Source organism: Herpailurus yagouaroundi, unplaced genomic scaffold (genome assembly GCF_014898765.1).
Source record: "Herpailurus yagouaroundi ecotype Mexico unplaced genomic scaffold, PumYag 295, whole genome shotgun sequence".
Classification (NCBI taxonomy): domain Eukaryota; kingdom Metazoa; phylum Chordata; class Mammalia; order Carnivora; family Felidae; genus Herpailurus; species Herpailurus yagouaroundi.
In genome coordinates this window covers 501631-521145 of record NW_024412512.1, presented here as the reverse complement: position 1 = coordinate 521145, position 19515 = coordinate 501631, and the positions used below count along the sequence as shown (strand labels likewise).

The following is a 19515-nucleotide window of genomic DNA, read 5'->3' as shown; positions in this document are numbered from 1 at the left end:
GAAGCGAGGAGCCGGGCCTGGGACGTTCCGCCCGCGCGGACTTCCTCCTGACGCGTGCCGCCAGACACCCCACGCGGGACGGGCTGACGCGCGGCGGGTGGGGGGGGGGGGCGCGAGGAGCGTCCCGGCAAAAGCAGGGGCGTCGCTCGCCGTCTCCTGACCTTAGGAACAAAAGTCCAAAAGTGCGTCCCTGGGTGGGCTCGAACCACCAACCTTTCGGTTAACAGCCGAACGCGCTAACCGATTGCGCCACAGAGACGGCGCTGCCGCCCGGCGCCCCGCGAGGCTTTATGAGGCGCGCGCGGCCGGGACGCAAGGCGCCGGTCGAGGCGGCGCGCGGGCGGCGGGGTGGGGCGCGGCGCGGGGGAGGACTCCGGGTGAGAGCGGCCCCTGCCGCCCCGCCGAAATAGCTCAGCTGGGAGAGCGTTAGACTGAAGATCTAAAGGTCCCTGGTTCGATCCCGGGTTTCGGCAGCCGTTTTGACGCCCCCGCAGAGAAGGAAGCCCCCTCTGCTTGGCGGGCGGGGAGCTGCTTCCGCCCACCACCACCACCCCAAGGTCACCCCGGGCCAGCGTGGGTGGGACCGAACTCAGAACGGGACCCTCACAACCCTTGCCCCACCCCCTGGACCACGATTCCAGCCCATTCGGTCAAAACCCACCAAACACAGTTCGCAAAAACACTTGCCGCTTGCGTGTCACTGAATTCTTAAGATCCTTCTGCTGGATTTTACACTTGGGGACGCAGGCTCACATCTGTAAGCGCAGGTGAGCAGCAGGCTGGCCTCCAGGCGGGACAAGTCCCTAGGGTCCTGGAGCCCCCGCTGGGGCCGGTCACGAATGCCAGGCACAGCCGGCAGGTCTGGCTCCAACGAGGAGCTCCAGGCCCCTTCCCATTTCCTTCCCACTACCCACTAGCCTGTGGAGCTGGATTTCTTTTTAAATTTAAGTAAACTTTGCATTTCGGAATAATTTTAGGCACGGAAAAGTCGCCAACACAGAATTCCCATGTACCCAACACCCAGTCCCCTGTCTTCAGCACCTGCGGCAATTCGCGAACCAAAGTGAACATAGATAGTATCAATGGAAGTCTGAGCCTTATTCAAGTTTCATTTTCCTGGAACGTCCTTGCCCCGTGAGCGAGGAGAGCAAGGGAGGAGAGCGAGCTACCCGGAGCGGAGTCCCCAGCCCATCTGACGGCTACCCCATGAGACGCCAGAGTCATGGCCAGCCTGCTCTTGGGTTTCCAACCCACCACTAGGTCCTGGGGTACTCCGTTATTCAAGAGAGGGCCCCCGCAGGGGCAAAGGGCATGCGAGGCTGGTTGATGGAGGGGGTGGGGAGGTGCCCCACCCCCGGAGCCTGATGGAGAACCCCCCCACAAGGGCAGGCCGGCTGGGGGAGCAGAACCTGGAACGGGGACGGCACGCATCCGGCAGGGAACTAGGAATTGGGGATGGGGGGACCCGGGACGGTGGGGGATGGGCAGTTTCTTGAACAGATGTTCAGATTCTTACCCCGTACACGGTACGTGACTTTTGTTTTTTGTAAAGTTTATTTGTTTTGAGAGAGAGCGCCAGTGGAGGAGGGACAGAGACAGAAGACAGAGGATTCCAAGCAGGCTCCGTGCTGTCACCTCAGAGCCCCACACAGGGCTCGAATCAATACGAACCTTGGGACCGGGCCTAAGCCAAAATCAAGGGTCAGATGCTTAACTGACTGAGCCACCCAGGCGCCCTGCTTTTAAGATTTTACTTTTAAGTAACTTCTAGTGGGCCCGATGGGGGGCTCTAACCTACCAAGAGTCAAGGCACCACCTGAGCCAGCAAGGTGTCCCCACCCCCACCCCCCAGCACCGAAATAATTCAAGATTCTTTTTTTAGATAAGCAGTAGACTTGAAGAGGTACCGAGGTGCGTGCAAGGACATCCCCATCCCAAGAAGTAGGGATGGGGGCGAGCGGTGACCACAGGAAGAGGTGGGACCGTTGCCTCGCGCCTCCGGGCCGGGGTTTCGAAACGAACCTCCCCTCCGTGGACTTCCAAGTACAACCTTCCGTCAGCTTACGGTAAATAATTCATTTGAGCACGGCTGTGACAGGTCGCCAGATGTCTGGGACTCCATGCAAGGCCCGGCCAGGTGAAACTAAGTCAAGATCCTTTACCTGGCAGGTCACCAAAGGTCAGGGTCCCAAGCTGGGGACGCTCAGGCCATCGGGGTGACGAGACCTGCCCCCTTTCTTTGTGTCGGGACAGGAACGGGAGCCTGGCCTCCAGACGAAGGCCGTCGTCTGCAGGAACCGGCCGGGCCGGAGTGGCACTCGCGGCCCCCACGGCGCGACCCCACACACAACGACCTCTGCCGTTGCGAGTATGACGTCACAGCTCTCCAGGCAGATCAGCTACCCCGGGGACCTGCTGGTGAGATGATGCTCCGCACCAGGCCAGACGCGGCCACGCGTGAAAATGCAGGCGAAGGGACACTGTGGTGGCGGGCTCGCACTGTGATGCGCGCCCCACACGGGGACGGAGTGGAACGAAGCCGTCGCCAAGTGTACGTTCCACGTGTTCTCGTGCACGAGGAGTCACAACGAATGCTACAGCACGAGATACCGGAGCGACACCGTGGACTCAGGGCCCACCTGGGGACAGACACAGGTGATCTGGAGGCAGACACACACGTCGGGCTGTTTTAAAACTCTTTAATACTGGATACAATGCTTTTTAACATAAAAAAACAAATGTGCACCTTATGTTAAACAATACAGCACAGTCACAAATAATAATATGAAGGAAAATAAAAATATTTGCTTCAAAAACCTTTCAGGAACTGTACCTTCCAAAAAAAGCCAGGAAAACAGAAGCCACAGCTGAGAAGCACGCACACTCCAGCCCCCGTGAGGACGGCACGGACCCACCAGCCACAGGACCCGCGCAGCAGCCCCTCCAGCGTCAGCACCGCTGACTCCTTTCTTCCAAGAGCTGGTTATCAAACATTTCTTTTTCCCTTCAGAAAATAAAAGGAGATAACCTCATTTCAATAATTCATTGTGTCTTTTTTTTTTTTTTTTTTTTTAGTGTTCGTTTATTCTTCAGAGACAGAGCGTGAGCAGGGGAGAGGCAGAGAGAGGAGACACAGAATCCCAAGCAGGCTCCAGGCTCTGAGCCCAACGCGGGGCTTGAACCCACGAGCCACAGGATCATGACCTGTGCAGAAGCCTCATGCTTAACCGACTGAGCCACCCAGGTGCCCCAGGAATTCACTGTGTCTTCAAGAGTGGGAAAGAGTCGGTGTTCCATGGGGACAGGGTCTCAGTTTAGGGAGACAGAAAGTTCTGGAGACAGACGCTGGGGGCAAGACAGCTGGGGGCAAGCCGCTGAGCTGTGCGTGTGGAGACAGTCGAAGAAGGCGAATTCTGTGTTATGCGCATCTCACGATTTTTTTTAAATAAACTCTTTAAAGAAAGTGAAATATCAGACTGTCCTCGCTAAGCGCACCCTGCTAAGGAATCACATAACCGAGGCATGGCGTGTCACACTTGTCCAGGTGGCCACAGTGACAGAAGTCACGGACGCAGACAGCGCCTAGCGAAGCGCCTGCAAGTCCACGTGAGCACGTGGCTCCGGCGGAACGTGAGGCCGCTTCGTGGGGCAGGAAGACCGGCCGCCCTGCCCTCGGTTCGAGGCCACGTCCCTGGGGTCCGTCATCGGCACGGCCAGCGTCATCTCCGTGGTGCCCGACACGTTCGTGGCAGGTAAAGGGTGCGGATACTCCCGACGCTCTGATGCTGGCGACCCAGGGCAGCAGCAAAGCGTGAAGACAGAGCTGTCCTCACCGGCGGAGCGGCCAGTCCCCGAGAGGCGCTCCGGACACGGCGCCCCCGCCCCGCTCGCCTGAGAACACCGTTCCCTATCTGTGTGTGGAGGGCGCCACACCGGACGGAGACCCAGGGCCAGAGACACCGAGTTTCCCAAAGGCCCTTCTTGGTCTGCTTAGTGCAGCCGGGTCAACCCTCCCGCACGCAGAGCCACACTGGCTCTTCCGTGGACAGTGACGCAGGAGGCCTCCCCGCCCACCGAGGCGCACACCAGCAGCCCGGGGCAGTGTGCCCAGCTGGCCCCGGACACAGACCCTGGCCCGTGACTCTAGTTGAGTCTTCAGCCTGTCACAGCCACGCGGGCCCCGCCTGTTCCCAGCGAGGCCTGGCAGCGAGCCCAGAGACAGGATTAGGGGCTCTGGGGGCCAAAAATCCAAGGGCGGTGAACTATGCCGACGGAAGAGAAACATCTTGATCACCACATTCTTCTGACCGGCTAGGAATGGACCAGGGCGAGTGCCGCCATGTAATCCTACTGTGTTTTCTCAGCGGCCCCGGCATCGGGGCAAGGGGGAGAGAGTTTGAAATGAGTGACTGCAAACCGCGATCAGGCTCAGCAAGGCTGGCACGCGTCCAGGGAGCGGGCCCGGCGCACGGCCCGCGGACCGTGGCGCGGGCCTGGGCTTGGGTCCAGATCTGCCTGCCCTGACCAGCTCGGGGACCCCGGGCCCCTGTCCAGACTCGCTAGCGGGGAACGTCCACCACTGGCTTCGCTGGGTCCCCCCGGCAACTCCCGGCCAAGCGCTAACGTGCATTTCGACCGTTCAGGATTCGTTCCCCCACCGGGAACCTGAGCCAGCGTGTCAGGAAGAGGGCCCGGGTCACGGCCGCCAGCGAACACGAGCCCTTCTAGACTCGCTGCCGCCGGTCGGGGGCGGCGCCCGGAGCAGCCTACCGGTAGCTGAGCGAAGGTCCTCGGAGGTACTTCGCCTCGGCCGTCTCGTAATCCACGGCGTCCACCGCAGCGATCGCACAGATGATGGCCTGCAAGAGGGCAGGGGGCGCTCAGCCACGGGCGGTGGGCCCACGCCGCACACGGGCTCGAGACATGGGCGTGGGGCCCGGGGCGACTTCGGACCAGCCTCCACAAACGCGCACAGATTCCCTGAAGTCTCTGGACGTTTTTGAATGGCGTCAGTAATGCCGTGTCTTGGGGACGAGGGAGAGAGTTCGTGTCACTAACAGCAGAGAATGGAAGGCGGGACCCAAACCAACCGGGATGGTTTAGAAAAGTTGTAAGCTTACTGTTCACACCACGGGGAAAACTACAAGACTGATGGTCCGAGCACGCGGCACGTCTGGTGCTGAGTCCTCGTTCACTTTGTTAGGTAACGGAATCATGGTTACGTCAGAAAGCCTTTTCAAAGAGCCTGTACGGGGCGCCCGGCAGCCTGGGCTCGTGGAGACCGTGACCCTTGGTTTCTGGGCCCCGAGCTTAGGCCGCCGTCAGGCATAGACGCTCCTTGAAAATACAATCTTTAGGGGCGCTGGGGTGGCTCGGTCAGTCGAGCGTCCGACTCTGGCTCACATCACGATCTCGCGGTTTGTGATTTCAAGCCCCACCTCGGGCTCACTGCTCTCAGCGCAGACCCCACCTCGGATCCTCTGGCCTCCGCCCCTCTCCTGCTTACACTCTCCCAAAAATAAATACTGAAAAAAATCTTTACAGACCCCCCCCCCAACCTGGGCACTGCTGACGTCGGGGCACGTTACTCTTGGGGGTGTCCCGGGCACTGTGGGGGTTCAGCAGCATCCCAGGCCCCACCTGCTGGGTGGCTGGAGCCCCCTCAGCGGGAACCACAGCCGTCCCCACACGGGGACCAGCATCTCGGGGGCAGAACCACCCTATCTGAGAGACACACACTGAAGTACTTCAGGACCAAGAACTGGGGATCGCCCCCCGTAGTTATGTGAAGAGAGCTAGAGGTACAAACGGAGAGAGGCCACCATTCCGCACAGGCTACGTGACAGTGTTTTACTTTTATACCAATCTGAAAGCTTCCAGTTTGTATAAAGTTACGGGTTTTTGAGCACGATAATTTTCTGCACGCACACGTACGCGCGAGCAAAGCCCCCGACCCTCCAGATAACCGGCGGGGTCTCGTGTGCTCCTGCCCGGCAAACCCCGGCTGCCGCATCTCCCCAGGCAGCTCCCGTTCTGGAAAAGTCCTCGCGTGCATACACGGACAAAGCACTCAGCTCTCGTTCTCTCGTCCCCTCTCCCCCCCACCGGCCACGAGGCTTAACCACGGAGGCCATCACACCACCCACAGACGGGAGCAGACAGGGCGGGTGCCTGGCTCCACACCACGATGCCCCGCTCCCCCGCCGACTTCCGGAGACCCCAGCCCCGCAGCAACCCCCCCCCCCATACACTGTGGACGGCGCCCCGGCTTCCGGGCAGAGCCGGGAGGGGCTCTTGCCGGGCGCCGGCTGCCGACCCCCCACCCCTCACCGCGCGGAACCAGCCTGCGGCCACTCACTTCGGGCAGAAGAACGTCCAGGACGAAGCGGATCCTGTCGGCGTTGATCCGCGCCAGCGCCCTGCTGCCCGTCTCCTGGTAGACGCCCTGGAGGTATTTCACCACCAGGTCCAGCTGTTCCTCGTCCTCCAGGTACGTCTCCACGCAGGTCACGTACTGGCCTGAGTTCAGGAAGGTCTTCAGCCACCGGGACGGCTTCCTGTTCCTCAGGATGGCCCGCAGGTGGCCCTCGGCGCCCCTGGCCTTCACGATGTACTCCACCAGCTTCTGGTTGGCCCGGTCCCGGGCAGCCCGCGAGCGGTCGGGGAGGACCTTCCTGCGAGGCCGCCTCCTTCCCTGAGGGCTCCCCGCCACAGGCTCCTCAGGGTCCCCCTTGCTCAGCTGGGGAAACCTGGTCCCCAACACGTCCTGCTGGATGGACTTGCGGACAGGGTAACCTGCGGAGCACCGACACGTCCTGGGACCGCCGGCCCGGCTGAGAGGACTTCCCGCCACCTCCCGTCGCTAACTGTGGCGCCCAGGCTGCGGGGGAGAGGCCCCGGGCCCCCGGGGAGGGCCCAAGGCAACACGCACAAGGCCTCCTCCTCTGACGGGTCCCCACATCCCTCCCCAGCTCGGCCCGATCCGAGTGTGGCCCAGGAGAGCAGAGCCGAGCAGAACCCCCGGGCCCCCCGAGGAAGCACGGACTCCTCCGGCCCCACACCGGCAGCCGGGGACAAGCGGGTGCGGCGTACCCATCGGTTAACCGAAGACCCGAGCCACGGGGAAGGCAGGCGCGAAGCACCGCCAGCCATGCTTTAGAGGCGAGGCCCGGTGCCCAGCGGACAGGGGGCAGGAGGCACGGCGGGGCTTGCCCCTGGAGATCCAGGCTCAGGCTCGGGCTACGGCACGGCCCATCCACCCAGACATCCCCTCCCGAGCTTCAGACACCGAAGACAGCTGCTTCGCGGCTCTGACGAGGAGTCAGCGGACTTACTTATATCGGCCGCGTAATATTCCAGGAAGGAGCCAGCAAAAGAGCCACAGCCTGCAGAGGGGGCAGGGGGGAGCCCGGTCACCATCAGAGGCGGCCCTGGAAATGCCCCAGGGTGGCTGGGTCAGGACACCTGCGTCACGTCGGCACCACCCAGACCGCTTCCAGCTGACGGAACCCAGCACTGCCGTCAGGGTGCCTCATGGCGCAGGAGGTGCCCAGGAGGGCCGCCGTCTAGACTCCCAACAACAGAACCCGGGGCACACGGAAGCCAGCTCTCCACCTCCCATCCACACCTAGCAGCTTGGCCCTCGCCTCTGCCGGGGACGAGGCTGCCCCGGGCCCAGGGAGGGAACCCACGGAAGCAGGCCTGCGCCCCGGCGCCCAGGCCGCCCCTCTGTCTGAGGGCTCGCGGGCCCACCTACCGAGCCGGACCCTGTAGTCCGTGATCAGGGAGACGCACCAGCCGATGGCCTGGTCGAAGTCCTCCTTGGCTTCGTTCTGCAACGACAAGGCCCGGACGCAGATGTGAGCAGGAGGCCACGGGAGCTCCTGCGCCCATCTCCACTCCCCGGCTCCCATGTCCGGTCAGCAGACACATGCCGGGTGCGGCAACGCACACGGAGGCCCAGGTCTGGGGCCCGAGCTGCTTGGAAAGGGGTCACGTGTGAGCTGAGCACTTCAGGACAGGAGAGCTGGGGACTCTACGGGACAGAGGCGGACGCCCCCACACGCGGCTGGCGTCACCCTCACACAGGCAAGACTTGAAAGTCACACAACGTAAACCCTTCCAAGGGGACTCTCGGCGTCCTCTGCTCGGGACAGCGCCGGGTCCGTCGGGAGCAGGGCCGCCCGAGGATGAAGGACACCTGGCCACCGGGGGGGCGGGGGGCGCCCGCCTAGGCCTCGAGGTTTTCGCCTGCAAACCGAGGACCCCTGAGCCAGGACGGGGACCCACTACCTGAGCTCCACCTCCCGGGCCACCTCAGCCCGGCCTCCTCCTGTGGGACAGAGGCAGCGCAGGCGGCTCTGGAGGGAGGGGGGCTCTGGGCTCGGCTGGGCTTGCGGAGCGGCCCCTGGGACAGCGGGCGCTCATCAGGGAAGCACAGGGCACAGCCCATGGCCTTGACACCAGGACCAAAGCAGTGCAAAGAGTCGCTCCAGGAGGGGGCGCTCCTTCGGCCAGACCGGCCTCTCGGAGACCCCACGCTCCCACCCCACAGGTCAGCAGGAAGACAGGGAACAGGCACCATCCCAGCGTCTGGATCACGCGAGGCCACGTGCCATCTTTGTCACAAAACCCAATTCTTCACGTGGTTAGAGCACGCAGACCTCAAAGCAAGACTCCTGTCCTCCTCTCCAACTCCTCCACCCTGGGAAAGCTCCCGGAGCCCCGACGGGGGACTGTGTTTCAGGGGGCGTGGAAGGTCCTGAGGCCACGGCAGGCCCCCTTAGAGAAAGAGACCCCGCCGACGGGCACCCTGACAGGGACAGGGAGCCCAGCGCAGGCTGCTGCTCAGGGGCCAAAGTGAGGTCACAGCAGACGAGACAGACGGACGGCAGGGCCACGGCACAGACATACGCCCGTCAGCAGGAGGAGGAGGAGGAGGCGGAGGAGGAGGAGGAGGGTGCCACCTTCCAGACGCCACCCACAGTCCTCAGAACCACACAACCCCTGGGGGGCCTCCACCCTTGAGGCCCCGGGGAAATCCTGGCAAACAGCAGGGACAAGCCGCTCCCCCTACAGGAGGCTTCACCGCGACCTGAACTCCAGGAAGCCGCTCCCCAGGCTGGGAAAAGACCGGCACCGGAGGGAGGCCAGCAGGCCCCTACCCCCCGCCCCCCAGCCGGCCTCGCGTTTTGAAAGCTGGCGTCTCAGAGTCAAACAGACCACGTGTTCTACGGACACGTGGCTCGTGGGCTCGTTGTACAATCAAGAGTCGACCACGGCGCTTCGACGCGGGGTCTCAGCCACCGGGAAGCCCAGGAAGCCCCTGTGGGGCACCGTCGCGATCTCTGTCACACGGGCGGCCTCTGCACGACGGCCCGCGGAAGGGGCCGGCCTCGCACCGGGCAAACTGTCCTCTGCGCCAAAGCCCCACCTGTACGACGAGGGGACGGCTGGCAACCTCCCCTGGGACGGCGGTCCCCACCAGGCACAGCGCCGCGGACCAGATCACGCGGGGAGCAGGGCCACCAGCCGCCAAGGGAGTCGTTTATAGAAACACCGACAATCCACCTACCAGAAGTTCCTGTTTCTCTTTGCAGTCAAAGTGCTTCAATCTCCGGAGAGACACGGTGATGCTAGAAGCAGACGAGCAAAGCTTAACATGAAGGAACCCGACCTCCCGACATGAGAAAACGCCTCCCTTTCCTCTGCTGAAACCAGTCAGGGCCACGGGGGCCTCCGCCAGCACCGGCTTCCTGATCGAAGGCCATCGCTCTCCGGGCTGCCCGAGGAAGCCCCTCAGAGACAGGCCCAGCAGGTGACCGGCAGGCCCCGAGAGGACCCCTAGGGGACACAGCCAAGGACGCCCACGGGAGGCGGAGGCAGCAACCCAGGGCCAGAGGGTCAGAGGCCGGCTCTACGTGTTCGCCTCCAAAACGTGTTTCTGAAGTGCCCTTTGAGCAGAAGGGGATGTTGGTGTGCATTTTCATCCCGGGACAGGGGACCAGTAGAGGGTGACCAGACAACCAAGCAAATGGCGGAAGTCGGGGAGGCAGGCCGCCGCTCACAGCACCCGCCCGAATCACAGTACGGTTTGTGGGGGAATGGCGGGATCCAAGGGGTGTCCGGACCTCACTTCAGAGCCGGCAGATAGAGCGCAGACAACTGGACCATCTGACCGGTCCCCCTGTCTGGATTCTTCCCCCGGGAGCTGGATCACAGGGCCCGCCCCCCCCCCCCCGACCTCAGTGCCCCCGAGCGGCCAGGCCTTCACTGGGGAACCGTCTACAGAGAGCAGAGAGCTGGGTTACCCTCTCCCTTTCGGGTCCATGTGGCCCTCGATGAAGAGCACGCTGGCTTTCTTCTCCCTTCGCCGGACGCTCTTGACCTGTTGGCAAATCCGAGAAAACAAAGCATCAAGAACCCAGAAGAAGGCACGGGTCTGAAATACGCTCTTGACACGTTTCCGTTGTGCAGACGGACGTGAGCGACGCGTGGCCAGGAACGTGGCCGGCCGGGAGAATGGACAAAGTCCGCGTGGGACACGCTCAAACACCGCCCGGCTGCTTCACGCACCGCCGTCAGCGCTCACAGTGGAGCAGGACCACGTGGGCTTTGCTTTCTTTTCTTTTGTGACACAGAGCGCGAAGCCCACTGCTTCTGACCACCTGCGTGTGTGACACGTGGACCCTCCCCTGCCTCAGCAGGGCAAGCTCATCCTCATTTTCAGGACGAGAAACGTGAACAGAGAGAGTGGCGACCAGCCGAGGACACAGGGAAGCAGGGTGCCTGACTCCGGCCAGCCTCCCCGCCCCCCTGGCACCCCTCCGGGTCCCCGGCTCAGCCATAAACCAAGGGTGCACCCCAGGAACCTGTGAGCTTGGAGATCCGCTCCCCAGCGGGGCCCCCAGGGCACTGGAGAAAAGGAGGAGGTCCGGGAAAAGGTGCCAATCGCAAGGGGCACGCGAGTGCTGAAAGTAAGCCGAGGGGCCCCGATCGACGACTCCCCACAACTGTGACAAGACGCTGACCCGAGGACCACCACCCCCCCTTCTACCTGAGCCTGTGCTCAAGCCACACGTTCTGCCCATATGCGAACCACACTTGCTGCTACGGCCAGTCAGCCCCATCCACGGAGGCCAGCCTCGCAGCAACAGGAGCGTCTCCCGACTCCGGCAAACGTCTTCCTTATTACACGTCACTGTCTCTGACCGCGAGTTAAAGAACTACAGCTAGCATTGCAGGGTCCTGTCCACACCGCAGGGGCACAGAGGAGGATACGGGACGGAGGGGCTGACAGCCAGGATGCTGCCTTTGCCCAAAAATAAACGGACAGCCTGCAGCGTCCCGGCCCGGAGAAAGCCAGGAGTTCGCTGCGCTGGGGCTCAGTCACCGCACGTGCACAACCGGCCCCTGCCCCCAAACCTCACCCAGCTCGACGCTCCCACAGGGGAAAGGTTTCAAGCGCACAACGTCAGACATGAGCAAATCGCAGACCTCCCTTCAGGCAGGTTTTCCTGAGCCTGCCCGGCAGAGACTGGGCCCAGGACCCTCACACTCAACTGCGCCCAAATGATCAAACACCCCTTACTCAGGCAAACGTCTCCAGAAACCTTGCTCGTAATTATAAGCCCATCGGTTTTCCCCGGGGAAAAATATCTGCCGGCGTCCAAATGACAACAGCGGAGCGCGAGTGAGCCGAGGGGTGGGGGTCGCTGCGGGGCCCCCGGAGCCGGCCCCGTGCTCACCACTGCTGGCCAGAAGGGGTACTTCTGGTGTTTCAGCCAGACCAGCATTCCTACTTCAAAGGAGCGTGGTTCTAGAATTAAAAAGAAACAAAGACAAAAAGAACATTGAGTCAGCTCCCTATCGTGCACCAAATTCAACAACTTAAGAGAAAACAACTGTTGGGACTTGGCCTGAATCTGACGCGCCCTAACTCCGGTCAGAGACCCCAGCGGCTGGGACGGCATCCAAGGGCCAGTCGTGAGCACGCCGTGTGGGTAAGAGCTGGTTTCTTCACGGGACGATACGCCTGGTCACGCAGGTGGTGACACGGGAAGGTGCCAGGCAGGGAGCACTCAGTACTACCTTTGCCACTTGCCTGTAAATCTCAAATTCTTCCAAAGTAGAACATTTTTTAAAAAGCGTGGCACAGAAACCCCAATGCGAGAACCAGATTCCTAGGAAGCTCATCGGTCTGAAAAACGGGACTCTTAAAAAGCAAAAAATAAAAAAAAACCCAAAAGGAATCGCTGAAATCATCACTTGCTAACTCCGTGTTTGTGAACAAAGTTTGACAGGATTTCCGGCCCCAAACCACCACACTGCCGAACAGAATCACAGTTGGAACTGAGACAATCAGGTCACAAAACCCCGCAGACAGGAGGCCGCCCTTCCCTGCCTGCGGAGCCGCCCCGGCGACCAGCGGGCGCAGCGACAGGAGCACGGCCAGCCGGCGAGCGGACGCCTGGCATCCATCTGGCGAAAAGCACCCAGTTTCTGAGAGAACCGTCAGGGCCCCGGGAGGACAAACAGGTCTGGGGAAACACCCAGACGGACGTCAGGCTGCCGGGGTGTGGGGGGGGGGGGGGACGGGGAGAAGACCAAACCAGATGGAAGCACAAAACAGGGCCGAGAACAAGCGCGGGGGCTTCTCGGGGCCGTGGGGACCCAGCAACCCCCTCCGCTGGCAGCGGCCGAGAGGAAAACGCCCTTGAGGAAGAAGGCCCGGTGTCCCTTCTCCGGCCGGTGAGCTCTGCCCTGCTCCCTGCTCCCGGGAGCCAAGCCTACACAGAGCTCCCTCCCAGAGGTTTGTGCCCTGCAGGCTGCAGCCCCCCATGGTGGAACGATCTAGATAACTGAAGGTGGGGGAGGGCTCAGTAAGTAACAAATCGTTGCCACGAAGAGTCATCAGAAGACCATGCGGAAACGTAAAGCGTGTCCGGTCAACAAGTTACAAAAAGGAAAACCGCACGGAACGGGGCTTGTCTGGCGAAAAGAGCCGAGTCACAAGAGCGCGACCGGCACGGTGGCCTCCCGGGGTACGGTGGGGGCGACCCTTGAAGGAGGGGTTCCCCCACACTGTACTCTTTCTCCGACATCTTGCGAATCTATAGATTTCGTGACGAAAAGGCTAAAAAATATCAGACTACGTTCAAACGGATAGCTCAGGAGTAAGTCTCAACAGAAAATCCGTTCTGAACGATTTACTCCAGGAAACAGACTAACGTGCTGTCGGTCGCTGGTTCAGGTCCGCGCCTCCCACCCTTCCACAGGGGGCCAGGGCACCTCCCCGCACGCATGTTTGCCGGGGGCCCGCAGCACGTGTGGGAGGGGCCCCGGGCCGGAGACCCTGCGTCTCCGGACACGCGTGCAAACGCCATCCCCAAAGGTCCGCGGGCGGCACCGGGCCGCCCCCCCCCCCCCCGCCCCCCAAGAGTGGCGACGGACCCCTCTCTCCACTTGGCTGTCCTTCCTTCCCACGGAGGGGACGGGACGACACAGAAAGGAAGCCGCGAGCCGGCAGGGAGGGCTGGCCCGTCTCCTCCCAGGGAGTCGCCCTCCCCTTTGTGTGGTGATCCTTGTCAAGACAGAGCGCGCAGAACGCGGCACTTCTGAAGCTTCCGAAGCTGTCAGTGCAGCAGGAGGAAACTGAACTGGCCGGGGGCCGTCAGCCCCCGCGCCCCGCACCTTACCGTGGTACAACAGGATGCGGGGGGGCTCCTCTTCGTCCTCCTCCTCCTCCAGAACGGAACGGACGGGCGCACGCTCCACGGACTCTCCCGAAGTCAGACGGGCTGCCAATGGCATCAGGTTACTTACTTTCATCTCTACCGTTCCAGGAACTCATCCCCAGAAACCGTGTCGTGATACGAGACCGTAAACGCAAAAATGAAAGGTCCCGCGTCACGCACGCTCTCACCTTGCCGGATTCAAACAGGACTCGCTTTGACTAACGTACATTCCAAAGAAAGACAAACGAGAGGGAAAGGGGGTGGGGGAGAGGCGGAGAGACCGAGGGAGGGGAGAGGGCTCTCGGTCTCCGAGCACGGCCGGCACACAAAGCAGCGAGCTCCGGCAAGGCGAACGAACAGGGGCCGGGAGAACGCAGGGTCACGGGGAGAGGGGTGCGGCGCACCTCCCCGCGGCCCCCGTAGGCACTGGGACACGGCCTCGCCGAGTTTAAACTCACAGCAGAAACCCGAGTGTGCAGCCAGGGGATCTCGAGGTACCGAACCACGCAGAAATCAGTGGGATACCGCCACGGAAAGACCGGAAGGAGCCACGGTGCGTGACTGCGCGCGCACACACACACACACAGAAGTGTGTCTCCACAGGAATTCTTAAAAAGTCAGGAGCCCGAGGGCGCCTGGGTGGCTCAGTGGATTAAGTGTCCGACTTTGGCTCAGGTCACGATCTCACAGTTCGTGGGTTCAAGGCCCACGTCAGGCTCTCTGCTGACAGCACAGACCCTGCTTTGGATTCTGTGTCTCCCTCTGTACTGCCTCTTCCCCGCTTTCTCTCTCTCTCAAAAATAAATAAGCGTTAAAAAAAAAAAAAAAAAAAAAAAGGTTGAAAGCGTTCTGAGTTAATCACTTCTGAGGTTCTCGCCCGTTCAACGGGACCGGCTCCTGCAGGTTTGAGCATCAGAGAGCGTGCGGGGTGCGGCCACAGCGTCCCTCAAGCACCAGGCCCGGCCTCCAGTGACCCGTCCCCTCTCCGGCTCAAAACGAAACCAAAAACACTGGGATTTGGGAGGCGCTGGGCTAGTTACAACCTGGTGGGAAAGACCACCTAAACAGGAACCAGGAAACATCTGCCCCGCGTTCTGATCTGCTCTCCTTAAGCTCTAGTTAGAAATACACCAGGAGCCGGCCCCGCACGGACCGCGGGAGAACCCCAATCCGCCCTCCGCCAGCACAAGGCGACTCTCGGCCACAGACCTTTAGCTTCCTCCACGAGGACTCGAAGATCTCCCGTCTCCTCCGTGGACGCCCGGGGGGCAGGCAGGTGGAGTCTGGCAGCGCCGGGCAGAGCCCTGCATTTCCCGGGCCCCTGCCTGGGGGACGCCACTGCCCCTGGCTCCAGCCGCGCCGCGGGTGGCCTCTGGCCACTATCAGGGCGAGGCCGCTTGGCAGGGAGGCCTCGGGCATCCGGGCAGGCTGGGGGCCCTGGGGCTGGGGGCCCGGTGGGGCCAGGCAAAGGTAAGCTGGGGTCTCGTCCTTTGGCCCGGAGACCCTCCTCCTTCACTGTGGGAGGTGAGCCGGGGGCTGGCAGGCGGCTTTCTTCATCGTCTCCCTCCGAGACGGAAGGTGCGCTCTGACCCACGGCGGGCTCCCGAGCTACACTTCTTCCCCTTTTACGAGGGGTTGTCCGACTTGCACAGCACGTTCTCGACCCACGACCATCCTGAGAACCACCTCTGGCTGGTGGGACTACCGAGGCTTGCGGGCTTGCGTTTCTCCTGAGCTCCTTCTCGTGGTCCACCTTGCACCTGGGGTCCTTTTGACGAGTGGGGGAACCTGACGGCCTCGGGTGGACACGTTCCCTCCTCTCGGGTCCAGATGTGCCCGGCACAGCCTCCTGGACGCAGGAAGAGGCAGGGTCACAGAGCAAGGAGGCCAGTTCCATGGGCTTCTCTCGTGAACACAGAGCGGTTCTTTCTTCTCTAGAAGGGCTTTCTTGAGGCAGACCCGTGCTCTCGTTCAAAACATCCAGGGCCACTCGAAGCGAGCGTCTGTAGGCCAGCTCCTCTAGGGGTTCAGCAGGAACCTCATTCTGGGAGGCTGCAAGAACGGGAAGCAAACAAAGCCTGGTGACGCCCAAGCCACCAAGCCACCGGTCACCCAAGGTCCTCCAAGGTCCTCGGTGGCTTTCACACCTGAAGGGAGGTCTGCCCCTCCTCAGCCACATCTTCCCCAAAGGGGGACAAGGCCACAAAACAACAGCTATTGTTCGGGGCCGCGGGGGGGGGGGGGGGGTGCTCTGCTTTTCCAAAAACAACCTGACTGACCCTAACCTGCGTGGCTTACAAAGATAAATCCCTCCAGGTCACCAAACAATGCAGCCAGCTACTCAGACGCTTCCTGCTTCCCGAATTGGCTCAGCCTCACAACTGCAAATTCAATCAGGTCAAGAAAAACCCTCGCCAACCCCACAAAGAACTCGCCAGCACCGAATTCTTGGGTGGCGCCCGTGAAAGGGGCCCATCGTGGGCTGGTAGGTTTTCCATACTTCTTCACAAAGCATTTCAAAGCCAGAAACGAGCATCACGAGCTTGAGATTTTAGCCTGACCTCCCGGCTGCAATGGTTTTATTTATTCATTGCGACACACAGACCCGGACTGCTTATTTGAACAAGACGACGGCTGCGATGTCACAACTCAGCGGGCACAACACCTATTGGCACGGTATTTTTCCCTGTTGAGTATTAAAGGCTCCCACAAATAACCGGCCCCCGACATGATCGGAACAAATGACGAGGAGCGTCCGAGAGGTGATGGCCAACGCCACCTAAGATGTGCCCAGTGGACGCCGCTTTGAACAAAAGCGTTTTTTCCAACGACATAGGAAAATAGATCCTATTTCCTAAACACCCCTGGAAGCACTCCCGGTCAGCCTTTTCACAAGACCAACAGCTCTCGGTATAGGGGGTGCGTGCCCCCACTCCAAGGCGACAGAAAACACTTGTGCTTGGTCTGCCGAGTGGCCACCAGGTGAGCAGGCACTCGGCCCCAGCGCCGCGAGGCTCGGGTGCTCCCACCTAGGAAAGGCGAAGGGGTGGGTGTCGGCCTCCCATCTCCCACCGGCCTCGCCCCCACCCAGGAGCGCACTGGCACGCGGGGGGCGTCCCACAGTGATGCTGGTCACATAGTCCTTTCTCCCCAGAGCCCAGCCAGGGAAGCTAAATACGCAATCCACTGCTCTCAGCCCCCGGGCAGAGAAAAGACAGCGCCAAGGCCGTTTCTGCAGTCTCGCTATGGGATGGGGGCGGGAGGAGAAAGGACGCGTCTTCCGCCCTCTCCTCGCGGAGGCAAACGCACTCCGGGTCTCATTCTTATGTACACCGGAGGCCACGGGTGCGACCAGCAGATCCCAACGCTCGCAGACGGCCGCGCAGGGAGTCCGGAACAGGATCGGTCCCAGGGTAGACTCTGCAAGGGTTCAAGAAAGCGGATCCATTTTCTTCTCCTCCTTCAGCTCGGGGTCCCCTGGGAAGCGGGGTCTCTGCATTCCCCCACGCTGTCTCTTCGTTACCTAAAGACGTGCTCTTACCCAACGTGGAAGCGATTCGTTCGATGTGAGCCGTCTTCAAGGCCTCCACCTCCGTGCTCCTCACCTTAATCCTGCGGGTACAGAAACGCCCGTTACCTGCTACCAGCCAAGGCCGCGAAGGCATTTTCAAACGTGGGTTTCTTTAGATGACAAAAGAGTTACATTCATTTTCTTCCTTCTCAACCTTGCGCTTAAACCTATAGTCACGGCCCACTAGGAATTCGTGTGCCTGAGGTTAGAGGCAGTAAGGACCCTGGTGAATGTGGCTTTTTTGCTTTTTTCCCTTCTAAGACAGAAAAGGTTGGCTGGATTTAAGAGTAAGAATGAATTCAAATTGTGACTTTTATGAGGCAAATCCTACTTTCAACTACACAAACGACTCCTTTGTTAGGTTCTCAGAGTAGAAGGTAATGTCACTAAAAGCTGTTTACAGCCCAGCAGGTGTGTTTTAGTTTAAAAGGATGCGCTGTCCTTTTAAACTCGAGTATTCAATTACCTTCCCAGCCGCAGGGAAAGTGTGAGCTGGGGACCAAGTGAGCTTAGGAGGCGGCTCTGAAGAGGGTCGGGGACCTGGGGAAGCTGTAACCAGAGCGGACGAGGTTTTATTCTCTCTGAATGGGGAATTCTCCCGTTAGACCCAGCAATACCACAATCCTACGTGATCTGGGCATTTTAATCATTCTGGCCGATATTTTGCTCTTCTGTCGCCGGATAACAAAGGAAGGTAATGCTGCCCCGTAGCTGAGCATTTGCCGTCTGAATGCTAAATAATAGCTTCTTACTGGACGGACAGGCTGAAACAGCAAACACGTCAAAACCGACAGGGGCCCGTCCCACAAGTTTCTGAGAAAAACACACGCCAATCTGCGGGAAGGAACTATCCACATGTGAACCCCAACAAGCGCTTCCCCCGCGTGTTACTTATGCTTGTTGTTTTTGTACCGCGCTCTCTCACACAGAGCCCTTCGTATAAATGTTCATTTCCAGACAGACGTAAAAAAAAAAAAAAAAAAAATCAGCGTTTGCTTCTTAAGGATATTATGAACACACGTCAGTTACAGTAACTAAAGAGTTAACAAGCGCTTAAGAGTTTACTTCACTTTTTGGCAGGGGGACAGTAAAAGAAATCCCATTCGGAAAAAAAGATAACATTGAAAAAAAAAAAAAAAAGACCCCACGACACTTAACTTTTCATCTAGGGAGAGTATTTGAACACTTAGAAAAAATTCCTTTTTCCTCTTAGTTTTTGTTGCCACCTGCGTTCTGGCCAAAACCTGTATTAAAAAAATAAAGCAGAAAACAAAACAAAACAAAACCAAAAACACAAAATCCTTGTTACTAAGACACAACAAACAGCTGACGCAAAGCAGCACTGGGCAGCGCAGCCGCGGCCGGTGACTCTTAAAATATCCCACCCCCAGACCTCAGCAACCTCCTGTCTAATCCTGCCCTTCTACAGATGGGGAAACCGAGGCCCTCGGGGTCAGGGGCTGACCCAGGCGGGGAGCAGGGTCCCGGCCTGGCAGTGCAGCACTCTCCCTGTTGCGTTGCTAGAAAGTGTCCCCGAGGCACTCCCATTATTTACTACCACAAGGCTCCCTTCCAGATATTTCCTGGAATTACACACTGCCTCACCGCCCTTTTTAAAGCAGAGTCTGTTAATTTTCCTAAGTGTAGAAAAAAGGACACTTCTGGAAGCGTAACCTTGTAAGCAGCAGACCAGAAAGAACCCCATTAACCGGGGAGTGCGTGAGGTTCGGTGCCAAGAGATCCGGGCGCCAACTGCTGGGGCTCAATTATGTCACCGAAAGAACTCCTAGCCTCCTCCCGATCGATGAAGATTTTACTCGTCACCCAAAAGTCACTTCTAACTCCTGAAATTACGCAACAACGGCTGTCACCTTTGCAGGCCATAATCGCTTTTCCCATCTGCAGAGGACATACTTGGCGTCGGTCATGACTTAGACTCATGTGGCAGGTGGTAGTGATTTGGCACAAAGTACTTGAAGGTCGGACTCGATGTGCCCCTGCAACAAGATGCGCACAGTGGTTCATAAAAGCCATAGCTGGCCACCTTAGCACAGACGGGACCCTCAAGGGCACGGGTCACTGGGGCTTCGCCTCGAGTTAAGAGGGTCACTCCTGTAATCTTGCGCGGAGATGCTCAGCGTCAAGAAGAAGAAACGGCTGGCCTGGGTACCCGGGGAGGCGCCCGCCCGTCTCTCGGAAATCAAATGC

General features: G+C 60.1%; 1 protein-coding gene and 2 non-coding genes across 6 annotated transcripts; 1 reads left to right on the top strand and 2 right to left on the bottom strand.

Annotated features, from left to right (window-relative positions):
* Positions 1-185: 185 nt before the first annotated feature.
* On the bottom strand, positions 186-259 carry TRNAN-GUU (transfer RNA asparagine (anticodon GUU)). Its single transcript has one exon. It is a non-coding gene; the product is annotated as a tRNA-Asn (tRNA).
* Positions 260-400: 141 nt separating this feature from the next.
* On the top strand, positions 401-473 carry TRNAF-GAA (transfer RNA phenylalanine (anticodon GAA)). Its single transcript has one exon. It is a non-coding gene; the product is annotated as a tRNA-Phe (tRNA).
* Positions 474-2679: 2206 nt separating this feature from the next.
* On the bottom strand, positions 2680-19493 carry PWWP3A (PWWP domain containing 3A, DNA repair factor). Of its 4 annotated transcripts, XM_040461890.1 has the most exons (14): positions 19179-19218; positions 18465-18551; positions 17278-17348; positions 17046-17156; positions 14946-15788; positions 13698-13799; positions 11748-11818; positions 10311-10387; positions 9575-9635; positions 7757-7832; positions 7335-7385; positions 6359-6795; positions 4771-4859; positions 2680-3004 (listed from the first exon to the last, which is right to left on the bottom strand). In XM_040461890.1, exons 2-14 carry the CDS (start codon positions 18470-18472, stop codon positions 2950-2952), a joined length of 2052 nt encoding a protein of 683 aa, XP_040317824.1. In that variant the 5' UTR covers positions 18473-18551; positions 19179-19218; the 3' UTR covers positions 2680-2949. The 4 variants fall into 4 exon arrangements, with proteins under 4 accessions (XP_040317824.1, XP_040317823.1, XP_040317822.1 ...); XM_040461889.1 differs by lacking the exon at positions 17046-17156 and having other exon boundaries at positions 18466-18551; positions 19179-19491; XM_040461888.1 differs by lacking the exon at positions 19179-19218 and having other exon boundaries at positions 17278-17417; positions 18461-18553.
* Positions 19494-19515: the final 22 nt, after the last annotated feature.

What these genes read in the sequence shown, in the direction of transcription:
- PWWP3A (XM_040461887.1), bottom strand. Translation starts at nt 19,235, where the DNA reads ATGACCGACGCCAAGTATGTCCTCTGCAGATGGGAAAAGCGATTATGG. An exon ending in ATGGACCCGAAAGGGAGAGG is followed by an intron (nt 9,636 to 10,310) that starts GTAACCCAGCTC and finishes GTCTGCTTCTAG; the next exon opens with CATCACCGTGTCTCTCCGGA. An exon ending in TGGACGTTCTTCTGCCCGAA is followed by an intron (nt 4,860 to 6,358) that starts GTGAGTGGCCGC and finishes GCCCTCTTGCAG; the next exon opens with GCCATCATCTGTGCGATCGC.